Source organism: Mustelus asterias, chromosome 18 (assembly GCF_964213995.1).
Source record: "Mustelus asterias chromosome 18, sMusAst1.hap1.1, whole genome shotgun sequence".
Taxonomy (NCBI): Eukaryota; Metazoa; Chordata; class Chondrichthyes; order Carcharhiniformes; family Triakidae; genus Mustelus; species Mustelus asterias.
Window position 1 is genome coordinate 21,166,086 of NC_135818.1, and position 23,052 is coordinate 21,189,137.

Sequence of the window (23,052 nt, forward strand, 5' to 3'; positions counted from 1 at the left end):
ATAGTTAAATAAGCATTAACATAATGTTTTAAATACAATTAGTAGGCCTGGGACTGAAGTCTCCGGGCCTGCTAGCGTCTCCCTCCCCCTGCCAACAGCCCACTCCCCCCTCCTCCCCCTCCAGAGTGGTTCTCTCCAGCGGGGATTACTATAGCTCCTCACTTTGAGGAACTGGCGGCCTGACCCCGCTGGAGTGAAGTGGGGGCAATCGAGGCCACCCCCCCCCCACTAGAGGGTCGGGCAGCAAGGGTGGTGGTGCCTCCTGGGCATTGGCATCCTGGCAGTGCCAACCTGGGCCCCCTGGCACTACCCAAGGGGCAAAGTGCCAAGGGGTGGGGCCTAATAGGGGGCAGGGCATGGGGGGGGGCAGGGCCTCTGGGGGTGATCGGTGTGGGTGGGGGGGGGTCCCGCTGCCGCTCTGCATTTTGGGATCGAGCAGAGGGAGGGCGTCACCGGGGTGGGGGGAGCCTAGATTCTCCAGAATTTTAAAGAACGAGAGGTGATTTCATTAAAAATATAAAATTCTTACGGGGCTCAGCAGGGTAGATGAGGAAAGTACGTTTTTCCCGGTTTAGCAGATCAAGAGCGAGGGTGCACAGTTTTAGAATGAGAGGCATGCCATTTTGGACTGAGGTGAGGAGGAATTTCTTCACTCAGTGGGTGGTGAAGTTATGGGCTTCTCTACCCCAGAGCTGCAGTGACTCAATCCTCAAACAGTGACCGATAAGATTTCTAGACATTAATGATATCAAGGGGATAATGCAGGAAGAAGACACTGAGGTAGAAGAACAGCCATGATCTAACCGAATGACGTTGCAGGCCGAAGAAGGTCGACTCCTGCTCCTATTTCCTATGTTCCTACGTGCGTTGTGTCAATTAACCATATTCAACAGCCAACTAATATCGCCAAAGCGGATTATTTGGTCATATCACATGACTGTGGGATCTTGCTGTGCGCGAATTAGTCACCATGTTTCCCACATTACAATAGTGACTACATTTCACTGGTTGGAAAGTACTTTGGGTTGTCATGAGATTGTGAAGGACATTACATAAACGTAAGATTAGCTTTTTTGGCACTGAATAGGAATTGACCCATGAGGCAATTGGAGCCAGCAACAGGCTTCAGTAATCTATTAATGGAAAGGACACGGGAAGCAGCTCTTACCTTCAGGGAGGAGTGAAGCATCTACACCAGAGCCTGGCACAGAGCAGGCAGCACGATTGTGACTCAGCCTTGTTGTGATCTGGTTTGTCAGGATGACCTGCAGAGAAAGTAAATAGTAGAGTTACGCCGGGGAATGTCGCACCTCTCTCCGTCCTCCCACAGGCAAGGCTGTGCACTCGCCGCCTCCAAAAATCAGAACTTCATACAAGTCGCTGTTCCCTCTGTAATCTATGCTCATCAAGGTGTTATTGTTCGGAAACAAAACGCTGCCTTCCTTTCCGAAACACTGGACGGAATTAATGCCCCTCCATGGCACGATTGGTGGCAGGACCGTTTAATTAGGTGGGAGGATGGCAGACAGGGATTCCGCCAGCTTCCTGCCTCCAACCTGATTAAGATTGGTAAAAGGATCAAGGGTTGCGGGAAAAAGTGGGAGAATGGGGTTGAGAAACTTATCAGTCATGACTGAATGGCAGAGCCGATTCGACGGGCCAAATGGCCTAATTCTGCTCCTATATCTTATGGTCTAAGTCTGTGATGGGACGGCCCATGGATACCTCCTCACTAATTCAGACCCTTATGTGGGCAATTGTTGGGAGCACAACAAGCAAAGCCATGTGCGATGTCTTGAGATTCCCAAAGGGATCCCTCGTTCAGAGAAACTTAATTCCTGATTGAGGGTTCTGGCATCCAGGGGCTGTGGGGAAGTTGCTGCTGATAACAATTCACTGCCTGAACTGTCTGCCAAACCCCCCTGCTCCCCCCAAAATTATTAGAGGCCTGGGATCCACTGACAATACCAGGCCTCAGTGAGTCCACTCTCAGTAGTTGCTATCACCTCCCCGCTGGCGCTGCAATTCAATGAGGTGCCAGTTCTGCTTATCTGGTAGCTCTCAGACAGCGAGGACCCCACTCTCAGAGAAGGCCCTTAATGTGAGAGGCCTTCCCTGAAAGAGGTGATGTAGGGGCTCTCTCACTGGAAGGTGAGACCCCCATCACCTCCATGAGATACCACCCCCAGATTCGCAGGTCAGAGGCAGCACAGGGTAAATACAGAGTAGATTTTCCTCTACACCAGGCTTATCCAATCTTTTCACATGTGGGCCACATTTCAATTTTTCTCACATCAAGGAACGATTTTGGAAAGAGGTTTGACATTAAGCATGAATTCTTTTAAGAAAAGCTCATGTACGAAAATAAACAACTTAATGAGCAAAGAAAATGTCAACAACAATTTGATCATTTAAAAAATAACAAATAAGGATGACTATTAGAGTGAGAAAGGGTGAGAGTGCGTGTGTCCAGCTAACTCTGAGGCTCGGGAGGGACGGAGGGAGGGAGGGCCCGAGCGTCCATCCGTGACTCACGCACTCACTGACTGACGTGATGTGGAGTTGCCGTCGTTGGACTGGGGTAGGTGCAGTAGTCTCACAACACCAGATTAAAGTCCAACAGGTTTATTTGGTACCACGAGCTTTCGGAGCGCTACCCCTTCATCAGGTGAGTTAAGAGTTCAGTTCACAAACAGGGCATATAAAGACACAAACTCAATTAGAAGATAATGGTTGGAATGAGAGTCTTCACAGGTAATCAAGTCTTTACAGATGCAGACAATGTGAGTGGAGAGAGGGTTAAGCACAGGTTAAAGAAGTGTGAATTGTCTCCAGCCAGGACAGTTAGTGAGACTTTGCAAACCCAGGCAAGTCATGAGAGTTACAGATAGCGTGACATGAACCCAAGATCCCCGTTGAGCTGTTCTCATGAGTGTGGAACGTGACTATCAGTTTCTGCTCAGCGATTCTGCGTTGTCGTGTGTCGTGAAGTCCGCCTTGGAGAACGCTTACCCGAAGATCAGAGGCTGAATGCCCTTGACTGCTGAAGTGTTCCCCGACAGGAAGGGAACACTCTTGCCTGGGGATTATTGAGCGGTGTCCATTCATCCGTTGTCGTAGCGTCTGCATGGCCTCCCCAATGTACCATGCCTCGGGACATCCTTTCCTGCAGCGTATCAGGTAGACGACGTTGGCCGAGTCACAGGAGTATGCACTGTGTTCCTAGTGGATGATGTTCTCACATGAGATTATGGCATCCGTGTCGATGATCCGGCACGTCGTGCAGAGGTTGCTGTGGCAGGGTTGTGTGGTGTCGTGGTCACTGTTCTCCTGAAGGCTGGGTAGTTTGTTGCGGACAATGGTCTGTTTGAGGTTGTGCGGTTGTTTGAAGGCAAGAAGTTGAGGTGTGCGGATGGCCTTGGCGAGATGTTCGTCTTCATCAATGACATATTGAAGGCTCCGGAGAAGATGTCGTAGCTTCTCCGCTCCGGGGAAGTACTGGACGACGAAGGGTACTCTGTCCGCCGTGTTTGTCTTCTGAGGAGGTCGGTGCGGTTTTTCGCTGTGGCACGTCAGAACTGTCGATCGATGAGTCGAGCGCCATATCCTGTTCTTATGAGGGCATCTTTCAGTGTCTGGAGGTGTCTGTTGCGATCCTCCTCATCTGAGCAGATCCTGTGTATACGGAGGGCTTGTCCGTAGGGGATGGCTTCTTTAACGTGTTTAGGGTGGAAGCTGGAGAAGTGGAGCATTGTGAGGTTATCCGTGGGCTTGCGGTACAGTGAAGTGCTGAGGTGATGGAGATGCGTGTGTCCAAGAATGCAACCGATTCCGGAGAGCAGTCCATGGTGAGTCTGATGGTGGGATGGAACTTGTTGATGTCATCATATAGTTGTTTCAGTGATTGTTCACCATGAGTCCAAAGGAAGAAAATGTCATCGATGTATCTAGTGTATAGCATCGGTTGAAGGTCCTGTGCGGTGACGAGGTCTTGTTCGCACCTGTGCGGTGACGAGGTCTTGTTTGCACTGGTGCCGTGCACGCACGCACACCCCCCTCACAGACACGTACACATAACCCTCACACACACTTACCCCACAGTCATCCCACACAAGGATACACCCCACATACACACTTTCACCCCACACACATAAATACACAATCACACCCATTGAGCCACCCTCGCACCCACCATTATTCACACTCCTTCCCTCACTAACCCGCCCTCATTCACTCTCACTCAATCAACCAGCCATCAACCCTCAAACTCACCCACCCACCCTCACTTACCACATTGGCTGAGGGTTGGTGTGGAGAGTGGAAGAGGAAGCTGGAATGAAGCCTGAGGCCTAACGGTGCTGGAACATGAGAACATCGAGAACCAAGCGCATCTCAGGCAGAACGTGGAGATCACAGCCAGAGTTGGACCACAATACAGGGAGCAGGGTGAAAGTGACAAAGCATGGTGACCGGAGGTCTCACGTGCTCCATAGTCTCTCAATCTTCACATACTCGCGGTTGCTAGTATTACAGTTCCTCCAATCACAGCCTCTCCCATATTTGCTGCTGATTGTATTCAAAGAATGGCATGATACTCGGAAGTTCTGTAGAACAAAGGGTCCTTGGTGTGTTTGTCCATAGATCTCTGAAGGTGAAAGGGCATGTTAGTAGGGTGGTGAAAAAGGCAAATGGAACACTTGCCTTTATCAATTGAGGTGTGGTTACAAAAGCAGGGAGGTCATGTTGGAATTGTATAGAACTTTGGTGAGGCCACAGCTAGAGTACTGTGTGCAGTTCTGGTCACCACATCATCGGAAGGATGTGATTGCACTGGAGGGGATGCAGAGGAGATTCACCAGGATGCTGTCTGGGATGGAACATTTAAGTTGTGAAGGGAGGTTGGATAGGCTTGGTTTGTTTGCTTGGAGCAGAGAAGATAGAGGGGTGACTTGATCAAGGTGTACAAGATTCTGAGGGACATGGACAGAGTGGATAGGGAGCAGCTGTTCCCCTTAGTTGAAGGGTCAGTTAAGAGGAGACATAGGTTCAAGGTGAGGGGCAGGGGATTTAGGGGGGGGATGCGAGAAAAAAATCTTCTTACTCAGAGGGTGGTGACAGACTGGAATGCGCTGCCTGGGAGGGTGGTAGAAGCGGGTACCCCACATCCTTTGAAAAGTACCTGGATGAGCACTTGGCACGTCATAACATTCAGGGCTATGGGTCAAGTGCTGGTAAATGGGGTTAGGTGGGAGGGCAGGTGTTTCACACATGCCGGTGCAGACTCGATGAGCCAAAGGGCCTCTTCTGCATTGTATGATTCGATGATTGGTTGAACCTATCAGCAGCTACAGAATGTCATTGGATGAGCAGTCAGTCACCTGCTGAAATCTTCAAACTCACTGACCCTCGCACCGCCATTTTCAACAATCGATTCATGGGCCACATTGAGGGACTTCCAATCTACTGGCTGAGGTAGGACAAGCATGTTCTACACTGTCCCACCAAACACTCCCAGGTCAGGTACAGTACAGGTTGCATGCAAAATAAAACTCCCTCTGTGCTGACAAAAACTCTCAGGCGGGATACAGAATCAGATAAAAGCAGAGTTGATCTCCCTCAAAACTGCTCCAGGTCAACCATAACACAGGTTAGACTGAAAGTAAAGTTTCTTCTAAATCATTCCATCAGGTATTCCCAGGTGAGGTACAACACGGTTTAATACTGAGCAAACTTGCCTCTGAGGCTATACTCTCCCACCAAAGTACCTCATCACCAAAACTCCGAATAAGAATCCCTGAAGACTATTTCCATTTCCCTCAAGCATCCCTCGGCCCGAGTGAGATGGGAAATCAGGAGACAATTTCATCCCGGTGAATTTGCATCCAATTGGAATGCAGGCTGTCCAATTTCTTTACACACAAGCTCATTTCAAAGGTGTGGATTTGATAAGAAAACAACACAATTTGCATTTTTTAGTACTGCTGCCTCACAGCGCCAGGGACCCGGGTTCAACTCCGGCCTCGGGTCATTGTCTGTGTGCAGTTTGCACTTTCTCCCCGTCTCTGCGTGGGTTTCCTCCGGTTTCCTCCAAAGATGTGTGGTTAGGTTGATTGGCCATGCTAAATTGACCCGAGTGTCAGGGGATTAGCAGGGTGGATATGTGGGGTTGCGGGAGTGGGGCCTGGGTGGGATTGTGGTCAGTGTAGACCCAATGGGCTGAATGGCCTCCTTCTGCACTGTAGGGATTCTATGATTTAAGCTGTTTGGCCAATTATGAATGGCGCTTATCCTATTTTGGGCCAAGCAAGTGAACAAAATTAACAAATTAAGGGATAAATAAAAAGAGGAACCCTTAAAGGGATACTACATCAAAGTAGACAGAATCTCAAAGGAAACCTAAAACAAAAAAGACAATGTGATTAAAGGGGGCGGCTTAAATACTCCAATCCTTGTGGTGCTCACCAGGCATGGAAAACCTGAATTGTGCTGGTGGACACCACCTGCTTGCTCTCCAGGGACAGCCGGATGTGAATATAGCCGTGGAAGAGTGGCAGACAGTCAGGCTGGACAACCCCCTCAATCGCCTGCTGCCTAAATCTGTTGATGACAGGTTTGGCCAGGACCAAGAGCAGGTTCACGAGAAGGTTCCCCTCCTGCAATGGGTACCTGAAGATCAGGAGCATGGGGCTGAAGTGCAAACAAGACTAAACTAACAGGTTCTTTTAATAACTGAAAAAGGGGATGCAACCTATAACAACTTATATAAGCATGGTCCACCTACTCCACAAGGTTGCAAAAAGCGCAGACACCTTGTAACTCGGTGAACTCATGCATCCTGTGGTTGTGTGGCACTGCTGCATGCAGCACCCTCCACCCCAGGTCCCCGACGGTAAGATAGAGGACTCTGGCATAGAGTCCTCCACCAGGGACCTCCACCTCGGCGCCATGCTAAAAGGCACAAAGGACATTTTGTACGGCTGGTTCAGGTTGTGGGGCTCCGGCTCCTGAAGGAGGGTTCGGGGCTTGGGAACAATGTGCATTTATGTAGCACCTTCAACATCCCAAAAGTCTCACAGGAGCATTTATCAGCCATAATTTGACACTGAGCCATTAAGATGATATGAGGATAAGTGATGAATGAAGTAGATTTGAAGCGGTTTCTTAAAAGAGGATAGAGAGGCTGAGAAGTTTAGGAGGGAATTCCAGAAATTGCCCCTGGACAGCAGAAACACACTGACAATGGTGCAGCAATGAATATCAGGAATGCTTCAATGGCCAGATTCGGAGGAGCACAGAAATCCTGAAGGGTTGTAGGAATTAATGGAGATAAGAAGGGGCAAGGCCAAGGAGAGATTTGAACACGAGTAACTCACAGTGCAAAGCAACTTCTAATTGGCAACCTCAGGAAATTAGACAGATGAAAGTAGTTCTTTGCACGCGATCCAACAGATGTCACGGGCACATGATCCTCTAAGACAAACCGCGCAGCTGAAAGGCTCACTGCTCAAAGCATGAAACTATGAACACCAAAGCCAGAGCAAAGGCGGAAGCAGTGTGGCTTTGCAAATGGAGCGCATTTGTGACCACTACATACACAGTCGAGAGAGAGAGAGAGAGAGAAATCGAGCCAAACTAACTTGGCTGCGTTCACATTGTCGTTCAATGTGTCCGTCAAAGAACAACAAACAAAATGTCTTCACTCAAGCTCCACTTTCTGGTGAGGACAGCGCTCCTCATTTTAAAAAGTTATGATCTCCCTCCAACAACAACTTGCTTTTACATAGCTCCTTTAACATAGCAAACCATTGCAAGGGACTTCAGTCCAGTGACCCTTTGTTGCACTCTCTCTCTAAGGCAAATATATTGTTCCTTATATAAGGAGACAAAACTGTACATCGTACTCCAGCTGTGGTCTCATGGAGGCCTTTATAATTGCAGTAATACTTATTTATTCTAATATTCTAATCCTTTGGTAATAAAGGCTAACACACCAGTTATTTCCTATTTGATTATGCCACCTGCATGCTAACTTTCTGTGATTCATGTATAAGGACATTCAGTTCCCACTGAATACCAACATTTCAATGACCAATTACAAATATTCTGCTTTTCTATTTGTCCTCTGAAAATGAATCATTTCACACTTCCCCCACATTACATTACACTCCATCTCCCACATTCTTGCCCAATCGCTTATCAAGCTTATACCCCTTTTGTAGTTGTTTCATATTTTGTGCCTCGGAGCTATGAAATGACTCACCAGGTTATTTGTGTGTGATAGGAAATTATTTACAAGGTTTTTTTTTAATGTCTGCTTACAGCTGTTTTGCTTCCAGCAACTCCTACAGTTTGTTTACTTTTCTCTGAGTCCAGCTGCAGGCTTAACCAATCAAGCATAGTGAGCATTAATCATAAACAGACTCACAAAATCAAACATAGAACCGTTGCACAACTGAACGCTACAGTAGCCTTTTTTTTGCTCACACCTTCCTCATCGAGCTTTGTACCATCTGCAAACTTGAGTAAATTATACTTAGTCCCCACATCTAAATCATTAATATAAATTTGAAATAGCTGAGGCTCTGCACCGTTCCTTGTGGCATTCCACGAATGAGCCGTTTATGTTTTCCATTCATTGTCCAATCCTTAATCCATGCCAATACATTACCACCAATTCCATGAGTTCTCTGTTTATTTAACAACTTGCGCGACATCTTACCAAATGCATTCTGCCAGTACAAATATACTACGTTCCCTGGTTATCCCACCCTCCATCTACCCTGCTAGTTACACCTTTAAATACTCTAATAAGTTTTGTCAAGAAGTATTTCCCTTTCACAAAACTGAGTTGGCTGTCTGATCATACGTGATTTTCCAGGTGCCCTGTTACCACATCCCGAATAATAGTTTCTAGCATTTTCTTCAGACTGCCTGGCTGGGGACATCCCAAGGTACTATAGAAAAAACAGTATTTATTTTTCTGCCCTGTGAAACACTTTGGAATATTTTTACTATATGAAAGGGGCCATATAATTGCAAGTATGATGGATGTTACTCATGTGCCAGCAGAGCTCCTGTGGTGCTGCTTAAAGTTAATGCCCACCAAAGGAATTTGCAATCAGGTTAATTGATCTCCCCACGATAGTGACTCGTTATGGTTTACAATAAATTACCTGAAACGGTGGTGGAAGCAGATTCAATTGTAACTTTCAAAAGAGAACCGGCGGCACAGTGGTTAGCACTGCTGCCTCACAGCTCCAGGGGCCTGGGTTCGATTCCCGGCTTGGGCCACTGTCTGTGTGGAGTTTGCACATTCTCCCTGTGTCCATGTGGGTTTCCTCTGGATGCTCCGGTTTCCTCCGGGTGCTCCGGTTTCCTCCCACAGTCCAAAGATGTGTGGATTAGGTGCATTGGCCATGCTAAATTGGCCCTTAGTGTCCTGGGATGCGTAGGTTAGAGGGATTAGCAGGGTAAATATGTGGGTTTACAGGGATAGGGCCGAGGTGGGATTGTTGTCAGCGTGGACTCAATGGGCCGAATGGCCTCCTTTTGCACTGTGGGGATTCTATGATTCTAATATCTGAAGAGCAGAAAATTGCAGGGCTATGGGGAAAGAGGAGTGGTGTGAGATTCAATGGATGACTTTTTCAATGAGCCAGCATTGGTACAATGGGTTGAATGGCCTCCTCTTGTGCTGTAAGATTCTGGGATTCTCAGTGTGTTGTTTTAATTTATTCCTGAGAAACAAACAAATAGCCTTTTGCTTGCCAACAGCTGTTCGGGAATGAAGTTATTTACACATCAAACATAAGGAAAATATTTCTGCACACAAGAAGGAACAGCAGATTTTTACCATCCATATGTTTAGGGTATGGACTTCTGTACTAAAAAACATACGTTACAAAAATAAACTTTAACAGAAGGCCAACCGAACTTTTTCTTCTTCATATCTCTGCAACAGGGCTAAAGAAAATCCACACTTAAATCTACAAAAAACCTTTGATACTTTATAGCCTTCAACGTTGAGTTGAACAACTTTTAATTCTAACCGGGCTGTTATAAAGCACACAGGGTCCTTGTCTTTGGGACACACCGAGGACAAAAGCAAGAAGTTGAGCTAATCCTTTATAAAGCACTGTCAGGCCCCAGCTGGAGGATTGTGCCCGATCGTGAGCACCACACTCTAGGAAGGATGTCAAGGCTGAATGTGGAAATTAGAAGTAATCAGGAATGAGTGACTTTAGTTAAGTGGAGAAGCTGGGATTGTTCTCTTCACAACAGGCAAGGTTAAGGGGAGACTTAATAGAGGTGTTCAAAATTGTGAGGGTTTTTTAATCAAATAAACAAACCTGTTTGTGGTTGCCAGAGGACACTGATTTAAGATAGTTGGGCAAAGGAGTCAGAGACGAGAGCAAGTTTTTTAACACAGGCAGTTATGATCGGGATTGCACGGCCCAGAAAAGCAGCTTCAATCGTAACTTTTCACAGGAAAATTGATTAATACAGAGTTGGGACTAATTGGATAGTTCTTTCAGAGGGGTGGAACATGGACCTAATGGCCTACTTCTGTGCTGTAAGATTCGATGATTCCAACCATCTTTTCCATTTTCTCGAAGAGTTGTCAGTAACGGTTCTGCTTTACTGTCTGGGTCCAATTTTGTTTCTTCACTTGCCCTTTCCACCATCATCCCTTTAAGTCATTTCCGCCTCCATTCTATCTCCATTGTTCTTTTCCCTGGCTCTGTGTCATAACGGAACTCCTGACGGCCAAGCAGCTGGTAAAGTAACAGGAAGGCTATTTACGAGAATTACTTACAGCAAAACAACAGCACTATCATAACTATCACAACCAGTTTGTCCAGGCCCCAAATGCGGCTTTGAAAGCCCATTCTCCAACTCCAAATACTGCCGTCCCATTGGTCAGGGAGTCCCATGGTCCCCGAGGTTTGCCAAAACCCTGAACAAGAAGATCACACGGTCTCCAAGGTTTGATGTGAAACTCTGCCTTTCAGTTCTGATGAAAGGCCATCAATCTTTTGTGTGAATTAATTCATTTATGGGATGGGGGTACCGTGGGCAAGGCCAGCATTTTTCATCCAGCATTAATTGTCCCTGAGTAGATGGTTAGCCACCTTCTTGGGCTACCATAGTCTGTATAGCTACACTCTCAGTGCCATAATCATAGAAACCCTACAGTGCAGAAGGAGGCCATTCGGCCCATCGAGTCTGCACCGACCACAATCCCACCCAGGCCCTACCCCCACATATTTTACCCGCTAATCCCTCTAACCTACACATCCCAGGACTCTAAGGGGCAATTTTTTAACCTGGCCAATCAACCTAACCCGCACATCTTTGGACTGTGGGAGGAAACCGGAGCACCCGGAGGAAACCCACGCAGACACGAGGAGAATGTGCAAACTCCACACAGACAGTGACCCGAGCCGGGAATCGAACCCGGGACCCTGGAGCTGTGAAGCAGCAGTGCTAACCACTGTGCTACCATGCCGCATAAGGAAGCAAGTGCCAGGATTTTGCCCCAGTGATAATGAAGGAACAGCGATCTATTTTCAAGTCAGGATGGTGTATGACTTGGAGGGGAACTTGAGAAGTGGTGGGGTTCCCGTGGGTCTGCTGCCCTTGTTCTTCTAGATGGTAGAGGTCACAGGTTTGTAGGTGCTGTCAATGAAGCCTTGGCAATTTATTGTAGGAATAATGTAGTGGCACGCATGGCACTAAGTTCATGCCGGCTTTCTGTGGGGCAATCCAGTCATTCCCAAAGTTCTCCCCCTCCCTGCAAGTTGATTCCCCTCAAGTGTCCATCCAATTTCCTTTTGAAATCACTGGTTGCTTCTGTTTCTAAAACCCTCGTTAAAAAATTCTTCCTCATATTCCACCCCCGTTTCTTTTGCCAACATCTTAATTCTGTGGCTGCAAATCCTTGTGCCATCGCCTATTAGAAACATGAGGGACAGGAAAAAGGCCTCTGGTCCACCTGCGTGCCAACGTATCTGCTCTCCACCCCACCTAAATCACCTGGGAGATGCGTCATCATAGAATAAGATTTTAAAAACACAGGTCAATTTGGTGGTGGTGGAGGTGCGGTGGCGGGGGGGGGGTTGAAGCCTGGGGAAATTCCTCTCCAACATCCTGACGCGGTCAAAGCTAGTTCAGGAGATTGTATGTTTTAACTTTCAAATTTACCTCTGGAGAGTTCATGCTTCAGCGTGCACTGATGTTTGTACAAAAAAGATGAGTTACTTAAAGTACTTTCCCTGGGGTTTTGCTCTCTACAGTTTTTCGCTGGAAGTAGTGGGACAGACAAAGAGCACATTCACGTCAATCTCAAAGCCAATCATAGGAAAACATTTGAGAAGTTATTTGAACAGATGCATGCAGGGAATGGAATCTCTTCAGTCAGCAGTTATCCACTTTACTGATCCATGTTCCTCACGTTTGATTCATACCGACCTCACTTTCTCATTGTGATTTGTGGCTGATCTGTGAATATGAAATTTGAGTTAATAGGGTGTCAGACTTGGCAGAAGTTTCCATTCTGGAGACTATGTCTGGTGGTGGGCGGGAAAGTTGGCGTGATTCCTGCTGGCCGGCGGGACGGCTGCACACACACGATCCTCCGCCGATCAGCTCATTAATTACACATCCACGAGGAGCTCATCAAATTTCATGGCGGGGCAGGTAGGAAGTCAGCAGCCACAGTGTCGCCTCATGGGGTTAAAGGACCTGGCGCCATACTTAAAGGGCACCCAGACAGACATTCAACCAAAGCAGGCCAGGAGCTCTGTATTCCTCCTCCAGAGTCCTTGCAGCCGCACCTCATACTGGTGAAGCTGACAGATGTGAGCAACCACATCCCAACCACAAAGAATGTTCCTGATGGTGGGGGAGTCCAGAACTAGGGCTCATAGTTTGAAGATAAGGGGTAAACCTTTTAGAACTGAGATGAGAAGTTTCTTCACCCGGGAGGGTGGTGAATGTGTGGAATTCACTACCACAGAATGTAGTTGAGGCCAAAACGCTACTGGATTTCAAGAAGAAATTACATATAGCTCTTGGGGCTAAAGGAATCAAGGTGTATGGGGGGGAAGGGGGATCAGGATATTGAATTCGATGATCAGCCATGATCGAAATGAATGGCGGAACAGGCTCGAAGGCCAAATGGCCAACTTCTGCTTCTAGTTTCTATCCAATTGCATTTGAGCAAGCCCTTCAGCATTCCAGCACTGCCTTCCCCTTATCTCCAAGAAGAGCGCCACCAGCGACATACCCATGGTCAGGCCAATGCTCACTGCTGCAGTGGTCCATGTTCACCAACCACCTACTCTTTCTAGAGGCTCTGACCCTTGTTTCTTCTGTTCCTGTGCCAATAAAGACAGATCTTCATCCAGCTGAGAGGCGGTACCAGGGCAGGGTTGCCTGCAGCCTGCATCATCGACACTTCAACGGATCCGTGAACGAATTGAAGTGCTACATTACTTCACAGGTTTCCCACCATCTCAAAGCCGCCAAGTTAGCGCTACATCTTTCACCTGACCTTCATCTAGACCATGACACCCCCACCCCTGCCAGATAAAGTACATCCTAGAGGATCAGGGTTGGGTGTTCCTCCCATTCATACGTGAATGCCTATGGAGACATTGCTCTTTGACCAGGGCGATGAGAGCCATGTACAAGAAGCCTTCCACTGACACTATTCCACTCGTCTCCAGTACCCTCAAACTCCACAGAGACCATTGCCTTGGCAGCACAGAAAGGCTAACCACATGAGCCCTTGTCAGCCAATACCATTCACTCAGAAAGATGGGGATTTGGAGTCATGAGTTGGCTGCCCTCCACTCAAGAAGGGAGGGAGGTTGATGCCTTGGAAGCATCAACTGCCCTCCCTCCTTTCATCTGACTGCAGCCGAAGGTAAAAGGCACAGGATGAACAGCAGCCCCACATCTTGCTGGGATCTCCATGTGGAACCCATGAGTCAGGAACAAATCTGCAGCAGTGCGCCTTCACCAGAGAGAGAGAGAGCACAACTGAGCATGGTTGACATCCAGTTCCCTCGTAAATAATCCAATGTCCTTTTGTCGGCCACTTGTGCTGACCTTGACCTCTACTTCCTAAAACGACCCTCAACGCACTTCAAAGGATCTCACTGACTGATCAACTGCGCGGTCAAGGTCAAATTAGAAAAATGGTGCACAACACCTTTCAAACTCATTCTCTGTCATCCATCAATATCCCCCCATCACCATAGACCACCCAATGTCACCATTCCTCTCCCCTCTATCACCCTTGTACCTCCCCCCATTACTCTGGACCCTATCGTGATCCACCTGCACATCCCTTCCCTCCTCTTAAAACCAACACCCGTTACCATACCCGCCATCACCCTGCCCCTTCCTGTTTTTGGGACCACGTTCCCCCCCCCTTTAACCCCACGCACACAATAAGGGTTCACCTGGCAGACTCTCACCCTGGACCTGCCATGCTACCACATGCCACTCCCCACTCTGACTATTCCGTCCTATCACCAGTCATAGAAATCATAGAAGAAATCATAGAAACCCTACAGTGCAGAAAGAGGCCATTCGGCCCATCGAGTCTGCACCGACCACAATCCCACCCAGGCCCTACCCCCATATCCCTACATATTTTACCCACTAATCCCTCTAACCCACGCATCTCAGGACACTAAGGGGCAATTTTAGCATGGCCAATCAACCTAACCCGCACATCTTTGGCCTGTGGGAGGAAACCGGAGCACCCGGAGGAAACCCACGCAGACACGAGGAGAATGTGCAAACTCCACACAGACGGTGACCCAAGCCGGGAATCGAACCCGGGTCCCTGGAGCTGTGAAGCAGCAGTGCTAACCACTGTGCTACCGTGCCGCCCTAGTCCATTTGTTACTTCCCTCAGGAGTCCATCATCAGCATCACCCCCTGAAACACTCCTCCCACACCACCCCCACCCTTCCCAGACACTCACCCTAACCATCCCCAGGTAAGCCCCCCCCCCCCCCCCCCACCCCCCGCCCCCCCCCACACACCTCCAGATTTTCCCACCTCCCATTTCCATCCTTGACACTGCATTTCCTACCAGCCCTCGAGTGAAGCTCTACGAGGTTGCCAAGGAGGCAAAAGCAACATCGACTGACCTCAGAGTCGTGGATGAGGCGAAGCTCGCCAGGTGCACGCGGCTTATATGGTGGTGAAACTCAACTTCCTAGATTCTCGCTGGCAGGAATGTAAGTTGGAGGATGAACTGAATTCCAGCGAGGCGGCCTTTTAATTAGCATACATGAGATGCTAATGAATACAAATGGGGTTCCCGACATTGTTCGTCAGGAAACCTGACCTGCCTTTAACCCCCCCCATCAGAGTCAGGAAAACAAAATTCCAAACTAATTTTCTGCCAGGGGGGCGGGGAGGGAAATGGACTTTCTCACACCACTGGTGAATGTTGAAAATCTCATCCCCTGTATAAACAAATTCCAGTCTCCAGTGTGGGGCTGTATATAACATTTCCCAGCCTGTGTTTTATCCTGCACATGGTATATTCCAGCCTGTGTGACATTTTATACATAACAAATCTACTGCCAGCTAAACATCTGAATGTACAGGTAGAATTAGACCCAAGAGAGAGATACCCACTTGCCAAGATTAAACTTTGGATGTATTTGGCACAGCAGATCTTCTCCCATCCCACACTCCCAGTAAAATTCTTCAGGTTCTGGCTGACTGCATTGTAGCAGCTTATAAAAATCCTGCTGACACAATGCCCTGTCTTTTCTCAAATGAAAAAACATCCCAAGGGCTTTTTGCAGAGTGTTTTGAGTTCACTCTTTGGCCAACTTCTGGTGCTCAGTAGGCCTGAAGGAATGCACCACGCCCAGGCAGTACCTCGCTCTCCGCAACTGGGTGGAGGCTTCACCTCGAGAAGCAGCCTGTAAGAATGGAACCGTGCAGCGGCCTGTTTGCTAGACCACAGCTAACGGGGCCATAAAAATAAGGCAGTTACTCATAATCAAGTAAGGAACTTGGGAGAAACTTCCTTATCCAAAGTGTAGTTCGAATGTAGAATGCACTACCACATACAAGAGTTGGGGTCAGCAGCATAGATGTATTTAAGGGGAAACTAGATCCTGAATCCTGACCACAGATTGCTCAAGGATGGTGGGTGACTACAATACCCCCAATCCTCTACGCTCCAGGTATAGTTTTACTGAGCGGACTGCGAATGTGCCACGGCTGCATCACTTTCTGGAGGCATTGGTGCCCTCTTGTTTGAACATTGGCTGGAGCAAAACAGGAGAGCAAAATGTCCCTATGATTTCCTCCAGGTTAAGGGTATCTGGAAGAATTAAATTCCTGGAGACTCCAGGACAATCCAGCAGAGCTGGCAGCTTCATGCTGGCCAAAGATACCCTGTGCAAAAGGAGCTGGTGGCACCAACACAACTAAACCCAATATAAAGGCAACTTAAAAGTGGAGACAGGAACCAATAATGCATTTGTACAGCATCTTTGAAGCCATCAGGACATCCTGAAGAGCTTCACAGCTGGCAATGTATTCACAAAACGCAGTCACCTACATTTATTCTGTAGGTAAATGCGATAGCCAATTTGCAGACAGCAAGATCCCACAATTAATAACCAGATGAATTATCTGTTCATCTGCTTGAGGCATTTTCGCTATCAAATAAAACTTGGTCAGGATATCAGGGCATGAGAAGAGACTGGCAACTGACATGAAGGGCATCCAAAATTCTTCGATAGACATATAAATAGTGAAAGGATAGTAAGAACAAAGAACAAAGAACAGTACAGCACAGGAAACAGGCCCTTCGGCCCTCCAAGCCTGTGCCGCTCCTTGGTCCAACTAGACCATTCGTTTGTATCCCTCCATTCCCAGACTGCTCATGTGACTATCCAGGTAAGTCTTAAACGATGTCAGCGTGCCTGCCTCCACCACCCTACTTGGCAGCGCATTCCAGGCCCCCACCACCCTCTGTGTAAAAAACATCCCTCTAATATCGGAGTTATACTTCGCCCCTCTCACCTTGAGCCCGTGACCCCTCATGAACGTCACTTCTGATCTGGGAAAAAGCTTCCCACCGTTCACCCTATCTATCCCCTTCATAATCTTGTACACCTCTATTAGATCTCCCCTCATTCTCCGTCTTTCCAGGAAGAACAACCCCAGTTTACCCAATCTCTCCTCATAGCTAAGACCCTCCATACCAGGCAACATCCTGGTAAACCTTCTCTGCACTCTCTCTAAAGCCTCCATGTCCTTCTGGTAGTGCGGCGACCAGAACTGGACGCGGTACTCCAAATCTGGCCTGACCAGCGTTCTATACAGCTGCATCATCAGACTCCAGCTTTTATACTCTATACCCTGTCCTATAAAGGCAAGCATACCATATGCCTTCTTCACCACCTTCTCCACCTGTGTTGCCACCTTCAAGGATTTGTGGACTTGCACACCTAGGTCCCTCTGTGTTTCTATACTCCTGATGACTCTGCCATTTATTGTATAACTCCTCCCTACATTATTTCTTCCAAAATGATGGATGGGGGAAGATTAGGGACTCAAAAGGGATCTATACATGGAGACCAAGGAAATGCCTGAGGTATTAAGTGATTACTTTGCGTCTGTCTTTACAAAAGAAGCTTCTGCCAAATTAATAGTGAAAAAGTGGGTATTTCAGATATTGGATGGGCTAAAAGTTGACAAAGAGGAGTTATTGGAAAAGCTGGCTGTAAGGTTAAAGTTAAAGTTTATTTATTAGTCACAAGTAGACTTACATTAACACTGCAATGAAGTTACTGTGAAAATTCTCTAGGTCGCCACACTCCGGTGCCTGTTCGGGTACACTGAGGGAGAATTTAGCATGGCCAATGCACCTAACCAGCACGTCTTTCGGACTGTGGGAGGAAACCGGAGCACCCGGAGGAAACCCATGCAAACACGGGGAGAACGTGCAGACTCCACACAGACAGTGACCCAAGCCAAGAATCGAACCCTGGTGCCTGGTGTGGTGCTGTGAGGCGGCAGTGCGAACCACTGTGCTGCCTCAAACGTGCTGTATTAAAATTGATAAGACTCCAGGGCCAGTTGAGCTACATGCAAGGATGCTGAGGGAAGTATTGAGCGTAATTGCAAAGCTACTGATCATAATCTTCAAATCCCCTCAGGGGTGGTGCCAGAGGACTGGAGAATTGTTCACATTATACCCTGATTCAAGGAAGAGTAATGAGAAACCCAGAGACAACAAAACAGTCAGTTTAACCTTGATGGTTTAACGTACAGCGATAATCCAGGACAACATTAACAGTTGCCAGCACGGATTTGTTTTTTGATGAGGTAACAGAGAACGTAGATGAGGGCAATGTGGTGTGCATGGAGTTCCAAAAGACAACTGAGAAAATGCTGAGAATAGGTTTATCAGCAAAGTGAAAGCCCTTGGAATAAAAGGGACGGTGGCAGGATGGATGCAACATTGGCTGAGTGACAGGGAATTGTTGATTTTTGGATTGGAGGAAGGTATATAGAGGGATTCTCCAGGGCCAGTACTTGAATCTCTGCTTGTTGGATATATATTAATGACTGAGATTTGGGTGTATAGAACATATTTCCAAAATATCCTGGTGACAAAAGAATTGGAAGTTTGTGAACTGAAGAGGAAAGTGATAAACTTCAAGAGGATATAGACAGGCTGCAGATGAATCCTTGGCAGATGGAGTTTAATGTAGAGAAATGTAAAGGGATATATTTTGATAGGAACAACGGGGAGAGGCAAAAGAAAATGAAAGGGTACAACTGTAAAGTGGGAGCAGAGGGAACAGGGTGTACATGCATACATATTTTTGGAGGTGGCAGGGCAAGTGAGAAAGTGGTTAAAAAGGCCCTTGGAATCCTGGACGTTATAAAAAGAGCCACACAACCCAAAAACAAGTAGGTTATGATGAATGTGAAACACTGGTTTGGTCTCAGCGAGAGTAGTGTGTTCGATTCTGAGCACCACACCTGAGGAAGGAATTGAAGGTTTCAGCGAGGGTGCAGAAAAGATGTACGAGGATGGTTCCAGCAATAAGGGACTTGGATCATATGAGTAGATTGGAGCTGGGGTTGTCCTCCTAAGAGGAGAGGATGCTGAGGGGGATTTGGTAAAGTTGTTCAAAATCATGAGATGTCATGGCCGAGTAGATAAGGAGAAACTGTTCCCAGTGGTGGAAGGCTTGAGAACCAGAGGACACAGATTACAGAGGACACACTGGCTCTATTATCTCCCCACAGATGCTGTCAGACCTGCTGAGACTTGCCAGCATTTTCTGTTTGTGCCGACACAGATTAAAGGTGATTGACAAAACAACTAGAGATAACACAGAAAAAGGTTTTTATTACACAGCGAGTGGTGAGGCACTGCCTGCGACGTAGTGTTGGAGGCAGATTCAAGTGTGGGTTTCAAAAGGGAATTGGAGAAGCAAGTGAAGATAAAGAAATTGAAGGGTTGGGGGAAAGGGAGGGGGTGTGTGACTGGCTGAATTGCTCTTGCCACGGACTAATGGGCCAAATGGCCCTCCATTTTATGATCAGGAAATTCACTCGCACAACATTTCTATACAGCTTTTCACTCTCTTAGGATGTCTCAAAGTGTTTCACAGTCGCAGAACTTCCTTCAAAGTCGCTGTTATTTTTTATAAATGAAACTACACATTTGTGCGCAGTAAGATCCCATAAATAGAAGTGGGGTGAATGATCTGACTCGCTGTTTTTAGTAATATCTTATGGATGCATGTTGGCCAGGACACTACCTTCACTCTCCTTTCATAGTGTCACAATCATTTACATTTACCTGAGAGGACAGATAGGGCTCTCAATTTGACATCTCATTTCTATATAACGTTGTGTGAACCCAGCTAGCAGCTGAGTGCCCTCACTCTGACCTATATGGCTTGTGTCTTTGGGTGCCTGACCAGGAAAAATGAGGAGTTTGCACATTCTCCTCGTGTCTGCGTGGGTTTCCTCCGGGTGCTCCGGTTTCCTCCCACAATCCAAAGATCTGCGGGTGAGGTTGATTGGCCATGCTAAAATTGCCCCTTAGTGTCCTGAGATGTGTAGGTTAGAGGGATTAGCGGGTAAAATATGTAGGGATATGGGGGGAGGGCCTGGGTGGGATTGTGGTCGGTGCAGACTCGATGGGCCAAATGACCTCCTTCTGCACTGTAGGGTTTCTATGATTTCTATGATGATTTGAAAGGCGACACCTCTGACACTGCAGCACTCCCTTGCTGGGAATGTCGGCCTAGATTACGGTGAGAATAAAAAGGAGAATGGTTACTTCTGACTGGATTAAAAAGAAACGCTGTTTGGCGGGTTCAGTAGGTAAGGCACTGCTTACTGAATTTCCACAGAATAGAAAGCCCAAGATTCAGTGTCTGTGCTGATTTCAACCATAGCCGCTGCTGGCTTTCTCAACTAGCCTCAGGGCCTTGGACTGAGGTGGGGGGAAATCAGCCAAGGTTCCAGTCCCAATCACTAATATTGAGTCAGCTCTGCTGGGATCCTGCAAATCCAGTGTCCTGGCCTTGACAATCATATAGCATTGCATTCCTGGAGAAAGAATGCCTGCCTGGGGTGAGGCAATGTAAGGTCTGCAGGAACCATTGGAGGTGTAGTACTGTTGACATTCCCAGGATGGATGGGGAGTGGAGTGGAAAGAGAGGGGAGACAAACTGGCAGGAAGAAAAAATAAATTAGGTTGGTTTCTTTAACCTCAGACCAAATAAAATAATCCACCTAGACTGGCAAAACCCTTTGCCCAAATGAACATGGGCAACGACAAGAGCAGAACATCCCTGGCCAAGAATAGAGCCAGTGTGTCCTCTTGTCACACTGGTATTTTGAGAATTGCTATAGAAACCATGTCACGGACATTAGGCAGCTCATTTTTCCTGGTCAGGCACCCAAAGACACAATCCATATAGCTCAGAGTGAGGGCACTCAGCAGCTAGCTGGGTTCACACATTATATATTACTGGTGGGCAAAGTGCCTACAACGCCAGCTTTATCTAAATGTTTACACAGTTTGATTCTCCTGAAACGCCGGCACATTCTTACTCCCAACTCAGGCAGTTAGCACTCCCATGAGAAAGGAAGCAAGTCATCATAATATAATTTTGGCAGTTCTCCAACCCACTCCTTAATGTATTCACAGCCAGGCCGTTCTATGCACCAAAAATCTACTCACCCCGCCAGCCCCCACTCAGTCCACAGCCCTTGCTGAGCTATCTGACCTCAGCTGAAGTGGTCAAATTGGTGGCAGTGTCCTGAGCTAGGGAGAAGGACAATCTGCCATTGTATCCACTGTGCACCACTTTCCGTGCTGGCAAGTGTCCACCTGCTATGGACCCAGGTCAAGAGCGGTCCAGGCTGTGATACCCCAGCGGTGGATTGGTTTGCTGTCATTCACTGGTTAGGCATGCACACGAAGACATAGATGTGGAAGTGTTCTCCAGCAGGGATTTGGCTGCAAAGGGGAAGAAACCGACTGGAAGACATGAAAACTTACATTTGCATCAATCCCCTCCTGTAGAGAAAGGTACCTTGAGCATTTAAATGGAGCAGAGGGAGAGCAGTGCATGTGAGGCTGGTCTGACAAATAAGGACAGCATTGTCTTTAACCAGTAACGTGTAACTGTCATTTCATTGCTCACTGCAATTCTGAATGGGTGACAGTACCAATAGTACTGAGGGTGGGTGGTGTCACAGCCTCTCCCCTGCTGAAACAAAACATGTAGGCACAGGCTGTGGGAGTAGAAATTTAAGTTCTTCTCGGCCTTCCATCCCTCTGCGATATCTGCATTGTTCCAATTGTAGCCTCTAGCACATCCCTAATTTTCATCGGTCCCACTATTGACAGCCACGTCTTCACCTACCTGGGCCCTAACTCTGGAAATTCCACGTCAAACCTCTCCGCTTCTCTCTCCTCCTTTAAGATGCTCTTTAACCACTGCCCCTCACCCTAATTCAGCTTTGGGACACAAGTGGTTCAGAGTCAAATTCAATACTGCTCCAATGAAGTGCCTTAGAATGTTTTATTATTATTATAAAGGAAAGATTGTTATTGTTAAGGATCCCATTGATTTTATTTGAGAGTGATGGCCACAACACCGTGGTGTGATTATGTGGGGTAGGGATTTCTTTCATGCGTCGGGTACCTTAGCAGTATGCCCTGGCACATAACTAACAGTATCTGTTACCAGCTGCATATGAGTTCAAACTTATGTTATTTGAGAGGCGTATACCTTATACAGGAGCTGTACATTATTGATATGATTGCCCTGTAACTGAGATACCATCCTGAACAAAGCCTGCAGTGTTCTCAAAATCAAATCCCCTGTGGCGTACAAAATCCTTGAACAATGACACACACATACACCGTGCACACACACACAGACCGTGTGCGCGCACACACACACACCCCGCACGCGCGCACACACACACTGCACGCGGACACACACACCATGCACACACACACCCCGTGCGTACGCACGCACGCACACACACACACACGCACGCACACAGGCAGGAGTGAATCATTCCCCTTTACCCAGTGTGCACAGTGCATATACAGGAGTTGACACTGAGACACACACAAGGATTGTATAACAGCAGACAGGAATAAATCAGTCCTTTTTACCCAATGTACACAGTGCATGTACAGGAGTCGACACAGGAGACACACACAAGAACCGTATAGTACCAACCAAACTGGAGTGAATCATTCCCTCCTATCCAGTGTGTACTACGCATATACAAGAGTTGACACCGAGGCACATACAGGTCAATAGCACCATATTTGAAGGAATCTTTCCCTTTTATTTATGTGCACTGACCATGTACAGGAACTGCCACAGAAGTATTCAGAAGTCGGATGATTATCAAATGGACCATTTGGCTCATGGTGCCGATGCCAGCTCTTGGAAACAACTATCCAATCAATCTCACTCCCTCGCTTTCTCCCCTTTAGTC

The 23,052-nt window shown here is 47.4% G+C and overlaps 1 protein-coding gene across 2 annotated transcripts in view; it reads right to left on the reverse strand.

Moving 5' to 3' along the window:
- Positions 1 to 23,052, reverse strand: part of rad51b (RAD51 paralog B) — a 544,759-nt gene that overhangs the window by 246,095 nt on the left and 275,612 nt on the right. For both annotated transcript variants that reach the window (XM_078233499.1, XM_078233500.1), the window contains exon 8: positions 1,169 to 1,265. In XM_078233499.1, coding sequence (XP_078089625.1) covers positions 1,169 to 1,265 — 97 coding nt within the window. The remainder of the gene's footprint in view (positions 1 to 1,168; positions 1,266 to 23,052) is intronic.